This window comes from Aspergillus bombycis (genome assembly GCF_001792695.1).
Source record: "Aspergillus bombycis strain NRRL26010 chromosome Unknown contig00027, whole genome shotgun sequence".
Lineage (NCBI taxonomy): Eukaryota > Fungi > Ascomycota > Eurotiomycetes > Eurotiales > Aspergillaceae > Aspergillus > Aspergillus bombycis.
Window position 1 is genome coordinate 121,773 of NW_019170029.1, and position 16,560 is coordinate 138,332.

At 49.0% G+C, this 16,560-nt stretch overlaps 4 protein-coding genes across 4 annotated transcripts; 3 read left to right on the forward strand and 1 right to left on the reverse strand.

The window, feature by feature from the left end:
- Positions 1–819: 819 nt before the first annotated feature.
- Positions 820–2,583, reverse strand: wetA (developmental regulatory protein WetA; the record flags this gene model as incomplete). The annotated part of the gene is made up of 1 exon (XM_022531556.1): positions 820–2,583. The coding sequence occupies one exon, from the start codon at positions 2,581–2,583 to the stop codon at positions 820–822; it is 1,764 nt and encodes a 587-aa protein (XP_022390619.1).
- Positions 2,584–5,750: 3,167 nt separating this feature from the next.
- On the forward strand, positions 5,751–6,887 carry ABOM_004427 (uncharacterized protein; the record flags this gene model as incomplete). Its single annotated transcript, XM_022531557.1, has 1 exon — positions 5,751–6,887. One exon carries the CDS (start codon positions 5,751–5,753, stop codon positions 6,885–6,887), a length of 1,137 nt encoding a protein of 378 aa, XP_022390618.1.
- A 4,245-nt stretch (positions 6,888–11,132) lies between these two features.
- On the forward strand, positions 11,133–14,716 carry ABOM_004428 (uncharacterized protein; the record flags this gene model as incomplete). The annotated part of the gene is made up of 2 exons (XM_022531558.1): positions 11,133–13,397; positions 13,475–14,716. The coding sequence occupies 2 exons, from the start codon at positions 11,133–11,135 to the stop codon at positions 14,714–14,716; spliced, it is 3,507 nt and encodes a 1,168-aa protein (XP_022390611.1).
- An 815-nt stretch (positions 14,717–15,531) lies between these two features.
- Positions 15,532–16,482, forward strand: ABOM_004429 (emp24/gp25L/p24 family protein; the record flags this gene model as incomplete). Its single annotated transcript, XM_022531559.1, has 4 exons — positions 15,532–15,741; positions 15,876–16,002; positions 16,105–16,405; positions 16,464–16,482. The coding sequence occupies 4 exons, from the start codon at positions 15,532–15,534 to the stop codon at positions 16,480–16,482; spliced, it is 657 nt and encodes a 218-aa protein (XP_022390610.1).
- Between the last annotated feature and the right edge of the window lie 78 nt (positions 16,483–16,560).

The window sequence follows — 16,560 nt, forward strand, 5'->3', positions numbered from 1 at the left end:
TACACGCGCCGTTTGAATGATTACGCTCAGACTATCGCGATTGAGCGCTGTTAATTCCAATTTGAGGCCCGGTTACTATGTGGCTTGTTATGGCTCGGAATTATTAGGTAGCTTTGGTTTCAAAGCTGTATTGCGCTTTTCTCCCGTCGAAGAAATCTAGGGGCACGACTGCGCTATCTCTGCTGGTGATTTGGGGAAAGGCTGGGTTCAGACCCATTCAGGGTTCTGGATATAATGATTTCGTCCGAGTGGTTTAATACTTCATATTGGAAATTGGAGTTTGAACTGGATCTTTGTACTATAGATATGTATTTTATGAGATCTATGCTCTTTTGGGGTGGGCTTGCCACTGACTCTGTGTATAATAGTTATGCTATATGCTAGAAGACTTTCCTACATGTTAGAGTCCACCAAGACATTCACGGCTTTCACATGACATTCGATCCGATATTATATATTCATCAACGAATAAAGAAGACTTAACCAATGAGAAGATCAGAATTATGTTTGAAAGAGGTATGGCATTTGTGGTACTTTTGTAGACTCGATATGTACATCAAGGTGGAATACATTAACTATGCCAGATTAGGTTTAGGTAAGACGGGCCGGGGGGCTGATTAAGATGTCAGGGACAAATCTAACGCTCAAACAGACTCTCAGTGTTTTAGACTCCGGATCCATCAGAACACCGAACAGACCGACTGAAAAACACTCAATATGAAGTAATATAATGACAAAAAGGTATATAGCAGAACTAAAACAAACAAACAGGCAAACGGGATTACCTCTAGTTTTAGCAAATTGCTGAAAACCCCCCCGTTAGTTGCAATACCCCGTGACTTGCAAGGTGGATGCCTGGCTGTTATCCTTGCAACTAACGGGGTTTCTCAGTGCAGCCTCAAGAGCCTCCACATCTCCACCGGCTTTCCGCACTGCATTAAGTGCGGCTTCGCTAAGCTTGCGACGCCGGTCACGGGCCTCTTGTTCCCGGCGCGCTTTAGTTTTGGAGCTGCCACTGGGGGCAACTCCTGTGAGAATTTTCTGACTGTCATTTGGCGTAAAGTTTACAAATGATACAGTTACCGACTTGCCGGCTCTCTTGGGGCTCTCCGATCCATGGAGGCCCTTGACGGGCTTGGGGACATTCATGGAGTTGGAGGAAATCTTCCGGCCGGGCTGACGGCGCTGAGCTTTCATGGTGATGCTGTGATGCATGGCTAATCCGTCCTTGGGGGATCGGTCTGCTCGCGGAGACAGAGATGGAGACCGCGACTGGGGCTGAAGCTGGGCAGTTGCAAAGGAAGCTGTGTCAACAAATTTAGGGTGAGCGGTCGGCACGTGGCTATAAGTGTGGTTCTCCTGACAATTGGATACCGTCGGAGCCATGGTAGTTGAGGAAAATGATGAATTGGCCGTAGCGGTCATGTCATACGCAGAGGGATCTATCTGGATCATAAGACCCCCTTGCAGGATGTCGTGTTGATTATTGGCCAAGTCATGCTGATGGGTGGTGCTCTGGATCGGCTGTTGTGGTGGGGGCGACGCGACTATTTGCTGATAGGAATGTTGCCGTTGGGGCACCCGAGCATTCATAGGAGGCCACCAGGCTTGAGCATCGTGGCTCTGAAGATCAGGCGTGAAAGAAAGCCCGGGAGTGCCGAGCGTATCGGAATGCCAGGAGGACATGGACTGGGGATCCGAGGAATGCGGGGAGGGAAAGATGTCGTCTGCTGAAGGGGGGCTCGAAGTCACCGTGGAGTTGTTGGAGTGGCTTAAATACCGGGCTTGCTGTCTTGATAAAACTCCCGTACACGGCGATGGCATGGATATCGCGGGAGATGGAGTGAAAATGCTAGTGTCGAAGTGATGATGCATCTCGGCAGAATCTCCCGAATGATGGATGTGTACGGCGCTGTTGTCGGCCGCGATGTTCTCTTGTTGTGGCAGGATATCTGACGGTGGCGGCGACAGTGGGAATCGGTCATCGGCGCTACGCAGGAAATTTAAGTTCTGAAATCGGTGCGCCCAAGCTTCTTGATACGCCATTCTTCCTTTCTGGAATTGAGAAGGACGTGTCAAGCTGGGGGAGAAGCTTTGTTTGTGCTGCAAACCACGGCGACCATTAGGTTCGCGGTGACGTTGGATAGACTTCGGAGTGACTAATGCACTTCTTTTTGGTTTGCAGCGTGGAGTTCCCGGGGGAGTTGTCGGCGATGAGCGGGTCTCTGCAGGGCGAGTCGTCGAAGAAGCTTCAAGGTTGACGTTTAGATCTGAAACAGCAGAGGGATGAATGGTGTCTTGAAATGCAAGGGGGGCTTGGCCTAGAGATGATGGTGCATCTGGCGGTAGGCTCCAGAGATCCTTCGCCCACTGTGGTGAAGGATGGGCTTGTTGTTTGGACGTGGGGATGATGGGCGACTGCTCGCCACAATTACTTGACAATGAGTCCAAGGAAAAGAATTGATCAAAGTCACTAGGGAATGAAACGTCTTTGTTGCCGTCGGTATTCGAGCCATCAATATTGACGTACTGACTGAATAAATCATCGTTGTTGAACGAATGGTCGAACGGTTGTGCAAACATCTTGTCGGATATTCCCTTTCCGTTTGCGGCGATGGTGGTTCCAACCTCAGCTGTCAAAGAGAACGTTTACCAACAAAGTGGTGGGCAGGATCCAACCTGATTGGCGACCAGTGTATACTCTGGGTCGAAGCTGAGGGAACTGCGGATCCTTAGCCGGCGATCCGTCCAAGAGCTTCGATTCTTTGCAGCGACCGATGTTGGAATGTTTGGTGTGTAGGAGTGGTTTGATGGTTTGACAATCAAAGAAAACACTGCAGAAGATGCAAAGGAGACAAAGAAAACAAACAACAGCCAGAGGCCTGTATTTGAATCGTTGCGCTGGGGACCCAGCCTCTGGGATTCTCTACACATTCCAATCGCTCTAAAGATGGGTAAGGAATGCAGCTGAGGGGGATGGGAAGCTCTCCATATGGTCCACTCTGGGCCCATTGCTTGACCTGAATGCCTGAGTACCCTGCTCCGACCAATCACGGGAGCTGGAAAACTGGGTGGCTGAATGGATACCTCCAGAGCTTGCCCACATTCATTGACAGAGAAAATGCTCGGATGTCTCCATTAGCCACTTGGTGGAATGCAACCTTTACTATACCAGAAACAGGGTGTGTCGTATCAGCAGGACAGTCATACGAGGACTCCAGAGAGGAACTCTCAGCGCCAATGATGGTCAGTGCTGATCATTAACAATGGGAGTAGCTACTGGCCGGCTTGTACACGCAGCCGTGGTGTGTTTCTCAATTAGAGAAGGGCCGGTCCTTAATGGGAAGCACCCATAACGGTAAAATGACGTACCGAATGTAAGCGTCATGAATCATGATACTACCCTATGAATTAGACCCAGAGCTTGTGTGGGTATCCGGGAAAGACCCTCTCTCCACTTTCAATTGAACCTTTGTTCAATGGGATTCTTGACTGAGTAGTTCGGTGGAGTAGGAGCTGCTCGAGCGGTCGAGCCCTCCAATGCTGAGGAGTTGATCGGCCTGTTGGAATGGATCCCGGAATGCTAGAACTGGGAAGGAATGCGCGCCTCCAGTAACCATGCACGGAACAAGTGTTCATCAAGGGGAAATCATTTCCATACTGGCAGGTTCTAGTTGTGTTCCAATTGGTAAGTAGCTTCAAAGAAGTTTGGAACAAAAGATATGCACGGCAGGTGCTAATCTGCTCTGCTGAAGTTTCTATAATTAATCCTCTTTACGCGTAACGGCTCCCTTTGACCAACCAGTCTGCAATTGTTTGCATTCAGTCTTTCTCATCTTGGATGTCAACAAAATTAAATGTGTTCCAGATCGCAAGAGATCGTCAGAGATCGCCACAGACTAATTTCTCAGCAGGTAATTTGGTTGTTGTACAGGGATATAGTATAGCTATCACGTTCCACTCAAGACCACGCGATGTCGATGTAGCTCAGAACGCCCGAACTGCGGTTTCTTTGTCCAAATCCGTCTTACCCTTAGCTCATCTCTGGAAGGCAGTTATTGTGCAACAAACAAACGATGATCATGGTTTGCCAAGATCTGTAGGAGATTAACCATCGAGGCTCAAACACCTAAATCTAAATTGGGTACAGCTGCTGCCCAGGATCAGGAAAAACACTCAGCTTAGCCAAGGATCGATTTTCGAATAGTGGACAAGGTGGGAGGGATTGAGAGGGTAAAGGGAGGAAGCAGCCATATGAAAGAATGCTTGAACTACTACTCTTGGTGAAAGCGCAGATAAGATCGTTGCATCCCTTGTGTTGCTCAAAGAAGGACCTATTTTGAGATTGGAATGCTTGACACTTAAGAATGATAAGCATCTAGGAACGGATTAGGTTGAGAGTACAAGGGACATATCAGTACCTTGCCTCAAAGTATACACTCAATCGTGGGACATGCAGTTATGCAGGTACTGAACAAAGATCTCCTTGACTGATGCTCACCAGATGAATGCGAGTGTCCTTCATTCATTCAACCACCCATGACCAGTACTTCTGCTAATTAAACATAAGTACACATGAAGTTTTATAGAATTAGTAGGGATCTACTCAGTCTTGATTGTGCAACCTCGATTTTGATGTGTTTCACAACCATCGTCCCGCCTGACGCGGTTCCTTTCTCCTTCATGACTTGCTTATAGCTTATACTGGAGTAGTACTAGATCGGGTCCTCCGGTCCAGAAAGCCCTAACCCGGAGCGGATCAACTTAGCTACCGAACTGGTTGCCATGACTTCATTCGTTGAGAAACAAGCGGCAGCCGAGGAACGCTATACCATTTCTAGACTTCCGACGCCGGGCCGAAAGATGCCGAAGGAAGGGGGCGAACAGCCGCAACTGGTCAGGTGGTGGGTGATGACGGAAATCTGACTCCCAAGACAGGACTGTCAGCGACGGTCGTCTTTCCTTGACCTTCTTCCCACAGGCACCCTGTGCTGTTCCATCATCACCACTCCTGTCGCTACCACACGTTTGTTGTGTGGGTACATGATAGTGTACCTCTGAACTTCCCTAGGGGCAATCTGATCTTCCGGTTGTTACCCCTCGCGCCCCCGCCAAATCCCCCCATCCCACGCAAAGTGGCGTGAATTTATAAGCCTAGGGCCCGACTCATCATCTCTGGTACAGCGACGCGAAAACACCTCTATCTCTACGGAGGAAGTCGCGCTTTCTCGTCCAGACTCGCCTGTTCCTGTTAAAGCCACGCAACGCGTCGCAGGCAATCAAAATACCTTGGAACATTCCGAATACGCACACCTACAGTCTATATGTATATCAACGCAGAGTCCATCAAATTCAACCCTATTTCGAAAACGAGGAGAGGACTTAAACCGGAGTCTTGTATCGGTAACCTTGAGCAGCACCAGGAGTGCATGTTTTTTACCTCAGGAAGTTCACGAATCTCAAAGTAATCACCAACATGTATTCCAAGATTATTTTTGTCGGGGATGCCCTCGTCAGCCTCCACTAGGTGAATACCTTGATTTACGCTCGTGCTTCACCATGGACTCCTACCGATCTTCGGAGGCCTTCGAAGCCAAAAACTTCCAAAATCGAAAACACAACTACTGATCCTTTTTCAATAAATCAAACGGCCTATTCCTCACCTGTTGTCAAGGCCTTGGGTCTCAACATACCTACATTGGTACTTGACAGAACGTGTCTCGAACGAACACAGATCACAGGTTATCAAGATGAGCAACCAAACCATGAACAAAAAGTCCTGGGAGTCTCTTTCCTCGACATTCTCTGGCCTCGAAATCTCTCTCTCTCAGGACAGCTGTTATGCGTCTGATGAGGTTTCAGTCACATCGACTAACCCGACCACCGTTACTTCGTCGGTGGTCTCGTCTGTAACACCCACGACGGCGACGACAGATCGTCCGTACTTGAAGCCGATCTTAAAGAGACGGTATGCTGAAATCGAGGATGATGAAGAATCCGAGTCCGGCTATGCATCCGGTGCATCGGAACAAGAGTTTGAGTTTTTATCCGAAGATGATTCCGACTCCGACTCCGATTCGGATTCGGATGATGATGAAGTGTACTACGTCACATGCTGGGAAGATGAATCGGACTCTATGTCCGAATACAGCGAAGATGATGACAATGACTATGATTATGACGACGACTCGGCCGATGGCTCGTTTATTTCATTCGGGTCGAACAACGTTAGGTTTGATACCAACGTGTTCTATATTGAAGCGCCAGAAGTCCAAGAAGACGATGCACCTTGTCCTGAATTGACCTGCCATGAGCTAATGGAGATGGCAAGGGCATCTGGCAGCCTCCATATACAGGAGGAAAATGATATCGGTGACGATTTCGATGACTCCGAACATGGCAGTATCAGTGACTCAATCAAGCAGCTGCCTGAAGAACATCCCAGCGATGTTGTGGACCTAGACAAGCGGCTGTTCATCGCCTATATGAATGGCATCAATGGGATCGCTAATCCCGGCTACAAGTCCCGTCTTCACGCGCGGGTTGGCGACATAAAGATGGGCCGTGTGAAATCACCGTACCTGGAAGCAGATAATGCCGATGGGGTTTATCTCGACCATGCCCTCAATCATGTGATTGGAACATTTCCCAACCTCGTTGCCAAGCAGGAGTTTGATGAACTTCTAAGCCTTAGCGAAGAAAAGGGGGCGCTGGAGCAGCCGACCGAGACCCGTGAGAGTCTTAACCTGAGTTTATTGAAGAAGATTGAGGGCCTTCTCTCCGAAAGATTGGCCAGTGATGTCAAGATCGGACATGATGAACTGAGCTTTTTTGCTGGTGGGGTTGCATATGCCCTCGAAAACTGGAAACCCTATATGGTCCATTGAAATGATTTACGAGCAAGAAAAAGCTTCAGTGCAGGAAAAACGAAGCCAACGTGGTATAAAAGTCTGGCATGGAAACATGGGAATTTATTTGGTTTGTCTATAGCGATTTACAAAAAGCTTTATCTAGCGGGTTAATCTACTCAATTTTGAAATCTTGAGTTTCAACGGGCGTGGCCACACCCATTCAACCATATGGGTATATCTACATGGCTCTCTTTTCAATAACCAGGCCAAGGCAAGGAGGGTAACTTCGATTGTCTCCTTATGTAGTCCGTCGCATTTATCTTGGTTGTCAGCGATTGTTGCGCTCTCTACCATCATCCCCAGGATCAAAGGTTGTTTTCTGATCCAGTGAGTCTGTCTTTACAACCGCACTTAAGAGGCGACAGTATCAGAGTTCCAATGAGAGTTAAAAACATGGACATGACCATGACAGACGTGGAACGACAAAGACATAACGAACCTGCTGGTCCCCACTGATCTTAAGACAGCACTGACACAACCTATTGCCAGGCGTTTCCTATCCACATATCCACTGATTGAAAGCCACCAGCCACAAAATCCATAAATGTTAGATATGGGAACCATGCAGACCCTTCCTAACATGGACAGAAATGTCTCGAACCGCCTCCCCAGAGTCCCAACTGCATACGGATCCAACCACGCGCATGTAATTACTGAAACCTACCAACGGCACCGTCATCATCTGGCCCTCAAACGCCACGATATCCGATAGTGCAACCTGACTTGTATATGATATGCGAGTAAGATTCTAGATGTTCGCTCCCCCAAAAGCAAAAAAATAAATAATAGGCAGAAAGGCTAGGGCTAGCCCAAGACGTAATCAAACAGTTATGTTATTGCTTTTTTTCTTGGGGGGGGGGGGATGATTTTAGTATCATCTGGGTCAGTCAAGGTGGAGCCGAGCTCATGCATGCAGGGATCCGACATCCTGGTCCATCGTGAGACGGCGGCCGTGGGCTGATTCAGATGTGTTTTACATTGGTGAGTGCTGGGATGGGAATCCTGCAGTTCTCCCTCAGGGATGTATTGGTATTGGTACTTTATGGGCGATGGGTAGGTATGTACATAGTCCATGGCGACTGCCACGGTATACTAGCACTGCGTACGTATGGACTGGGGTATAGATTGGGTGGTTCGGTCTTTCTCAGTGGTTCCTGGGAAATTTGCTTGGGAAGATCGACTACTCGAGTCATGTAGGTCCGGAGTACTCCGTACCCTATCGTCTCCATCGTGGGGACTCATTCGGTACATACCCTACTGACTACTAGTAGTATGTATGTACTATGTGCATACATCCAATATAGTAGTTAATATACTTTCCTGCTCAGCTTACCACACCAGTTCGAACTCTGTTGGCTGAGCTGATCTCAGCTGAGATCACTTTCATCATCCCATGATCTAGTACTAGTTGATAAATCCAATCTGAATGAGCCTGTCACCATCAACCATGGTTATTACGTTGAACCCCGCTGGAGCAAACGAACGACCCACGAATGGAGATATGGCATTAGTCTACCCGCCATCAATAGAAGTTAGTCCACACCCTCTTTGATTTGAAATTCATTCCCCCGAAATTGGATGGGGCCCTGCCTTTTCTCTTTTCGACTTTGTAACTGCCGAATAAGATTATCAATCTCTGGGAGGGCGGGGGGTCCAACTTTGATAACTTAGTGGGTTCATATCGGCAGGGTTATGGCCAGTTTCAGGCGCGGATTGGACGGGAGGATTCGAATCAAGGATGCTTTGCTTTATCAAGGAGCCCGTGCTATGTATATTTCTACAACTATAAGCGTCATGGCTTTTGTTGCCGTCGAGTAAGCTCTGTGCCCAGTATGGGGAAGTTGTTGACCTGTGCCCCGTTCTTGTGCTCGGGCGTGCTGTCATGATCGTCCCTTTGTATTTCTGGTGGGTTTGGTTTGCATAGTCTCAGTCTTCTTCTTTCTTTCTTTCTTTCTTTCTTTTTTTTTTTTTTTTTTTTTCTCCTGGTTACTATACGGAGTAGTATGGAGTATCGACTGGCGGGTCGGTGGATTACAAGGGAAAAAAAGACGACTAATAAAAAAGGAGACACAGCCGGAGGAAATACCGATGGAGGGTACATCCAATCAGAGTATCTCACCGCAGGGCATGGATAAAGAGGAACAATAGTGTCAGGTGGATCAGCCTCTTTTCCTCCCCCAAGTGGCATTGGGACACGATTGGATCAGCTCCAATAGTTTGAGAAACTAAGTTTGGATGGAGAGTCGGTTGTCTGGTACTGTGTGTGCGAGAGCCGATCCGGAGAGAAAAAAAGAGGGAATGATAATGCTTCGAATTTTTAGGACACGAGGCGGACCATCTCGTGCTCGGTCGTAAGGCAAGAATAGAGAGTTAGGGACTAAGTGATTCTCTCACCTCAGCGTGGTGAAGAACCGGACAGAACCGCGAAAAAAAAAGCAAAGATGATGATCCCCCAGAACTTACAGATACTGATCGATTTAATTTAATACAGACTTGAAACACGGTGAAATCCTTGCCGCCTTCTTACTTTCTTCCTTGTTTCGTTTTCCCTTTTTTTTTTTCTTTTTTTCCCTTTTGCTATTTTCTTTTTTTTTTTTCTTTCTTTTTCTTCCTGGCTCCTTTTCTTGTGATTTCGCCCCCCTGACCCTGGGAGCTGGGACGGGTAAACCCCAATCGGATTGGCTCTTCAGGTGGCTTGGGACGGAAGACTAAGTGGGGGCCTTTTCTTTCGTTAGTTTTCTCGGGATGGAGATCGTTTCCGTCTCGGTGTCATCTTGACCTTCTTTTGGTCTTCTTTTCGTCTTCTCTCTCTTCGCAGGGCTTGCCTGTCGCAGTAACTTGTCGGTTTATCACCTCAGAATGATGACCGGAGGAACCGTGGAACGATTGACTGCTTATCAGAACACTATCGGAGGTTTCTTCCATGGGCTGCCGGGGATATCCCGTCCCGGAGATGGACTCCGACGAGTGGCAAGGATGAATAGAATCAATTGGATGACACCAGTTGGCTTCATGTCAAGAGAGAGTTAGATCAGTGTTTGACACTAAGAGGGAGAGACACGGGAGTGTCGTAAAGGCTCTCTTAGGTTTGAGCAATGACAAGAGACACCTTGGTCACAGTGGATGTATTCTGTACCTACTACGACTACTAACTAGTACATACAGAGTAGACTAAGACCTGACCCTGTAACATTCAGGTTAGACTAGTGCAGTTGACTAGAAAGAAAGTGACTAGTCAGGTACTTGTTGGCTCCACCCACGGATCCCAAAGAGGATGCGCCATCGTGCGTCTCCACTTTTCTGTCTCTCCTGATCCTGCAGCCTCGCTAAACTTCAATGGGCAGTCAACCTTAGTATTCCCGCCAAATGAAAAAGAAAAGAAAAAAAAAAAATTGGACCAGAGTCGTATAGTCATACTAATAAAATAAATTGTAATTAAAATTAAATTCATGGGGACTAGACTAATAATAAAGAATTCTAATACGGTGGTGTGCTCCGTATTAGACTTGTTTACTAAACTTCTCCGCCGTTACTACGACCTTAGCCTTGGTTTAGTACTCCTGATCTGCCTCCGGATGGAAGAAGACGGCACTTGGGTTCTTTCTCTTTCTCTCGTTCTTTCTTCACTGTCGCCCGCTTCTCCTTCTCCTTCTTCTGCTGCGTTTCCTGGCCGCGGGATCGGATACACATCGTCTGTCTGCTACGGTTCACCTTTCTAATGACTTATCGGTTCCTCGGAACCATTCCAACGGTACGGAGTACAATTAACGAAATGAATGTGAAGAGCTTTTGAACTTGTTACACGGGTATGTCTTAGTACCGGTCCAACGTTTTTTCAGCATTCACAGTTGAATACTGCCTTCTTTTACCCCCCGGGTTCGTCTTGGGGATGACCCTGAGCTTCGCCTCATGGACGGCCTGATGCCGTCAGCTTGCATTCTACATAGCAGTCATCGCAAAAGTGGCCCGAAGGTGGGCTGTACAATTGAGCAGAAGGCTGACGAAATTCCATGGTTTCACCGTTCCAGGATGATCCAGGTTTCCCAGATTCAATAACAATAGAAGAAGACAAAAAGATCAAATACGTCACCGCCACACCCCCGAACCCCGGAGTAGCGCAGCCCCGCCAGTTGTATGTGATCCCTCATATCGACGATGCTGCATACAAAAGGTTCAGAGTCCGACATGGGGCGGACGGCCTCACGCTCCCGGAGTAACAGCATGTCGAGTGATTCTCATTCTCGCATTCACATGACCCCGCCAGCGGCGAATCCTCCGCCGTCCTTTATTGCATCTTCGTCCGCCGCTCAGATCGTCACCACTGACCAGGAATTCAATACTGCGGACTTCGTGACAGAAGATGGCGGTGATTCGGATGCCAAAGCGATTGTCACCCCCGAAGCTCTTTCAGCTCTGAATGGATTCCTGGACCATCTTCTCTTTAATATCCTGGCGGCTGCCAAGTCAACACAACTAGCATGTATTCGACCAGCGGTGGCGGATGTGTTAAAACCGCGGCTCGCAAACCAAGTGGTCTCTGCGGCAGACGAGGAGTTGAGCGAGTATATGGGTGGTCCGGAGGATGAGCAATTCCAGTTCGGTCGGGGTATGTCTCAAAACGGTGATTTCGACCTGGTCCGTTCCTGGAAATTGACTCGCCTGCGCTGTATGGTCTATACCCGGCTGGGAGATATGGAAGAAGATGACGAGGAGGAGTATATCGCACAGAATGGTTTGGATGATGACGGAAGTGTCTCGCCGAGGTTTTCTATGCATGTAGGAAATATTACGCCGGCGGCTGCCATCTTCCTGACTTCCATCATCGAGCATATCGGTGAACAGGCCTTGGTGATAGCGGGCGAAACAGCTCGGTCACGACTATCCGCAAAACCGAGCGAGGGTCCCGAGGAGGCAGAGTCAGGCGCAGAACGACGCACCATCAACCGGTTGGTCGTGGAGGACTTGGATATGGAGAAATTAGCATTGAATCCAACCCTGGGTCGTCTTTGGCGCACGTGGCGCAGGCACACTCGATCTCCTATGTTGTCCCGAGCGGTTTCTAGAGAGTCTATTCGACGCCGTTCAACAGTTGGTCCTTCATCATGTCGGAAGAGCAGTATGGTTACCGGGGATGAGCTGCCACAAAGACCGATCATCGAGATCCCGAAAGAGGTTGACCCGGCTTCTGTTGCACTCCCAATTGGCGACCACGATGTCGAAGAGATCGAAGGTTTCACATCTGATGGTGAAGGTGCTGAGGTGATCCAGACCATGCAGGCAGTAGTGGCCCACAAAGTGCGACCCCATAGCCTCATGGTGCTGACTCTGCCATCACCAAGATCTCCCACATCCCCTATCACCCCACTGAGCGCAAAGTTCACTCGTCATGTCCGCGCGAAGTCGTTGCCTGATACTACCCCTCAGGAGCCGGCAGAAGCTGACCAAACTACCGGCCGGCCATCGCCCACCGCATCTGACGAACAAAAGCCACTGGAAACCATGTACGAACACGATGAGGATGATGAGGTTCCTAAGACCAAAGCTGAGCCAAAGGCATCAGAGGCAGATGTTCTACCCGAGGAATCGTTGGAGCAGGATAAGATGGCTACGTCGTCACAATCTGCCGTGTCGGTGGAGGTAGAGTCGAGCCAAGCCAGTAGTACTTCAGGTTCGTCAACATCCCTGAGCGATCGTTTCCAGACCGATTCCGATACGGAGGTGATTGAAGGACAAGGAATGTGTGAGAAACCAAAATTGGCTCCGATACAGCGACCGAAGCGTGTCTGTAGCCGGGACGCAAATCGCGAAAATGACAGGTCGACTACCGCCACCCGAGTGATCAGCGAACAAGTGATACCAACAGTGGTCGATGATCCGTCACAAACGCAAGGGGAAGACTCCACCCCGGCGCAGCCTGCCATCAGTCACGATGTGCCAAAGAATTCTGATACAAATACACCGTCAACAGAGTCCTCGGTCCCTCAGACTCGGACTTCAACTGACCTGGAAGAGAAGATCTCTCGTCCGCCTTCTACTTCTGGAGAAAGCGTTTATTCTAACCGTTCGCGGACTCGACCTAGACCAAGCCCCTTGGTGGGTATAAGTCACCATCGTTACGGCCGCTCAAGTTCAGGGGTATCCTCGATAAGTTCGGCAACTGAACGTGCAGCGGTTCAGCGTGTCATCCGACCGTCCACTTCAGCAGCCTCTTCCGTCTACTCCAGATCGCGTCGTTCCGACAGTTTTAGTAGCCAACGTGAGAAACGCCCAGTTACTGCAGGGTCGACCACTTCCCAGGTTTCAAGCAGGCTGAAAGGCCTCATTGGTCTTCAGGGGGATTCTGTTTCACTTCGCCTGCGCAACTCCTGCGAGACTAATCCGTTCGCTGAAGAGCTGTATGACGACACGACCGGCTTGGACGAATTGATCCGCAGTGAGGAAACTCTCCATTATACGCTAACCCCGAAAAATATGAGGGAGATTGAGGTATGGTTAATTTTCTTTCTTACTCTTTTCTCTCTTTTTTTATTGGAGCTCGTCGACTGATAAACATTCTCCTATAGGAACCTGATTCACCCCGCTGGAGAGTCCGGTCGAGCACTGCGGACCTGGCTGAGTTTCTGAAGAATAGCGCCCCTCCCGGGGAGGAAGCTCCACGTCCTAGTACTTCCCACACGTCTTCCAGGGGAACTATTAACACGCCCAAATACAAAGCTATCGAAATACCCTCGACTGCGACTTCGCAACAGACATCAAACCCGGAACAAGCTGCCGATCGGAAACCAAATACTGGGTCGTCCAGCGATTACGATCACTCTATCAAGTCGTCCGGCCCAGGTAGCCCCCTCAGTACCCAACAAACCCAATCACCACGATCCCCGTCGAGCACAGTTCGCAGTGGCCCTAAGATGGAGGCCCGTTCAGCATCCAGTTCTAAAGCGGATCAAGATCGGACAACCGAGTTGATCGACTTCATTCGTGAAGGTCCGCCTACTGCAGGGGCACGCCGCATTCCACGTGCGGTTGCACCGTTCCGAGACACAATGGATTCAGACGAGTTAAACTCGCTGGAAACTGGCCACTCTGAAAACAATGCACCCTCAGTATCTAGCACGCAAGATGGATCAATGTTGACTTCCGTCGGGTCTCGCACAGGGCTACTGGAGACGGGCAACCGAACTACCGTCCACCCAACTACTACTCAGCACGTCCAATCAACTCCAGTGGATGACCCTCGTCCTGTGCGGAAACAACGGAGGGTGCCAGATCCCTATGCCATTGACTCAGATGACGATGAGGACCTTGACGAGCTCCTGGACGACCCGAAGCCCAAGCGTGAGGAGGAAAGCTTGATAGATTTCTTGCGTAACGTTCCTCCTCCTCCGGAGTTGGAGCCCACCCCGCAGCCCCTGGCAGTCAACACGATGCCCTCCAAGAGCTCATCCGGTGCGTTTGGAATGAAGGCGCGACTTCTTCGCAATGCATCTGGGGACAAGGTGCCAACTACGAAACTATCAAAGGCTTCTCCATACCAACAGCAGGACAGCTATGCTACAGCGTCATCTAGCTATCCAGTCAAAGTTGGCGCCGAAAGGAGCAGAGGCGCAATGTATGGAACTAGCGGCCTTCCCTCCCTCACAGACCGGCAAACAGAGACTAGTTCCCTGGCTGAATTCCTCAGGACGACGGGGCCTCCTGAGCCTCCTGCACCCCGAGTGTCCTCATCACTGGCTTCGAAGGGTAAAGAATCAGGGGTGAATAGCCTCTCTCGCCTTTTCGGGCGCCGGAAGAAACTCGAAGTCTAATGCCGTTTTGTAACCCTATTTAATGCCTTGCCTATTCCCTAGTCTCACTCTCTCCATCTCCGTTCTCAAGTCAATTAGCCCACGTGTTCGTTAGATATGCCCTTGCCTTTATCTTCTCTTTTTCTTCGGGAGCGTTTTAAGCCATGTGACGATCCATCCTGTGTTTCGTTTGATTCAGCTTTTCTCTTTCCTTACTACCTTGGTCTACGGGTCAAAATCCCACAGCCTTGATATCTGGGCCATGAGTGGACGAGTTCCCTTCCACGTACTTTCCTTATTTTCATCGTTGATTTGGTACAACAATCGTTGGCCTTTTTCTTCTCCATATACCACTCTGTCCTGTTGAAATTGTACCCCCGTCGTGTTCGACTTTATGGCATTTGGAACAAATGATATCCTGCCTTCAATCTTCTAAGATCGGGACATTGTTTTCTCTTCTTTTCTTTGTTGCAACCTATTCCCCTGGGAAGCCATGTTATGCGTTTACTATCATAAGCAAAAATCGGCGGACCGTACATGATATCAAGAAGCTGCTAGCCACACAATGACTAATTTCCTTAATCTCACTTCAAAATTTCCAAGATCTTACAAAAACAGTAGACGTATTCAAATGATCCTCAAGTAATTTTAAGAAATCCAGACTACGGAGAGATCAATATCTGTTCTTAAAACGTGCTGTCAATTGATGGCGGAACATTGTTCTCCCGACCGCTCCGGAGCCCTTGAGCGCGGCGTGGCATCAATGGCAGCTCCCGAGCTTTGTTGTCAATTTCCAAGACCTCACTGTCGACCACAGCGACAATTTAGCTTCGACAATGGGGACGTCACAGCCTACTATGAAGTCCATTCTTGGAATCTTATTCCTGTGTCTTGTCCAGATTTCCGCCGCGTTGAAATTCGACCTGCCCGCCGTGAGCGGAAAGAACGAGCGATGCATCCGCAACTTCGTCTTCAAGGATCAGCTTGTCGTCGTGACAGCTATTGTGAGCGGTCAGAAGGGCGATGGACAGAAGGTCAATATGCATGTATGTCGCATTATGCCCCTATATTCGATCAATGGTTATTTGCGGTGAATCGTGAAGTCAGCTTCACAGGACTGGTGTTGGTCGGGCTGGTTTGAATCAGGAGCGGATTCGCTAATCGTCTTTACGGAATTTAGATCAAAGATGCCCTGGGCAATGACCACGGTCGCCCGAGGGATGTTGTAGGCGAGACTCGCCAGACATTCACTTCTTCGGAGGATACTGCTTTCGATGTCTGTTTCGAGAACAAGCTTGAAGGACGGTGTATGTCAACTACCCTGTTCCGGCCTTTGACCATTATTCTTCTCGCTCTTATCCTGTCGATAACATTCGATTGTTGGGTTGTTTTTCTGATTTTTTGAGCAGCCGGTGTTGCGAACCCTTATCGGTCGATTGAACTCGATGTCGACATTGGCGCCGATGCTCGTGACTGGTCTAGCATCCAGGACCATGAGAAACTCAAGCCCCTCGAAACTGATCTCCGTCGCATTGAGGAGATGGTGCAAGAAATCGTCAGCGAAATGGAATACCTTCGTGCGCGTGAGCAGAAGCTGCGTGACACCAACGAGAGCACCAACGAGCGTGTGAAGTGGTTTGCGTTTGGCACAATGGGAATGTTGATTGGATTGGGTGTTTGGCAGGTCATTTATCTGAGGGCTTACTTCAGGTATGTATTTCTGGTTGCAGATGGTTACAACTCGACTGACGGCTTCGACTACTTGCAGATCCAAGCATCTTATCTAGACCGTCCCTGTTTCGAAGTGCCTGGACTGGGCGGAACGGCACTTTGCGTTGTAGTTTCCTTGTTCTCATGACAAAATA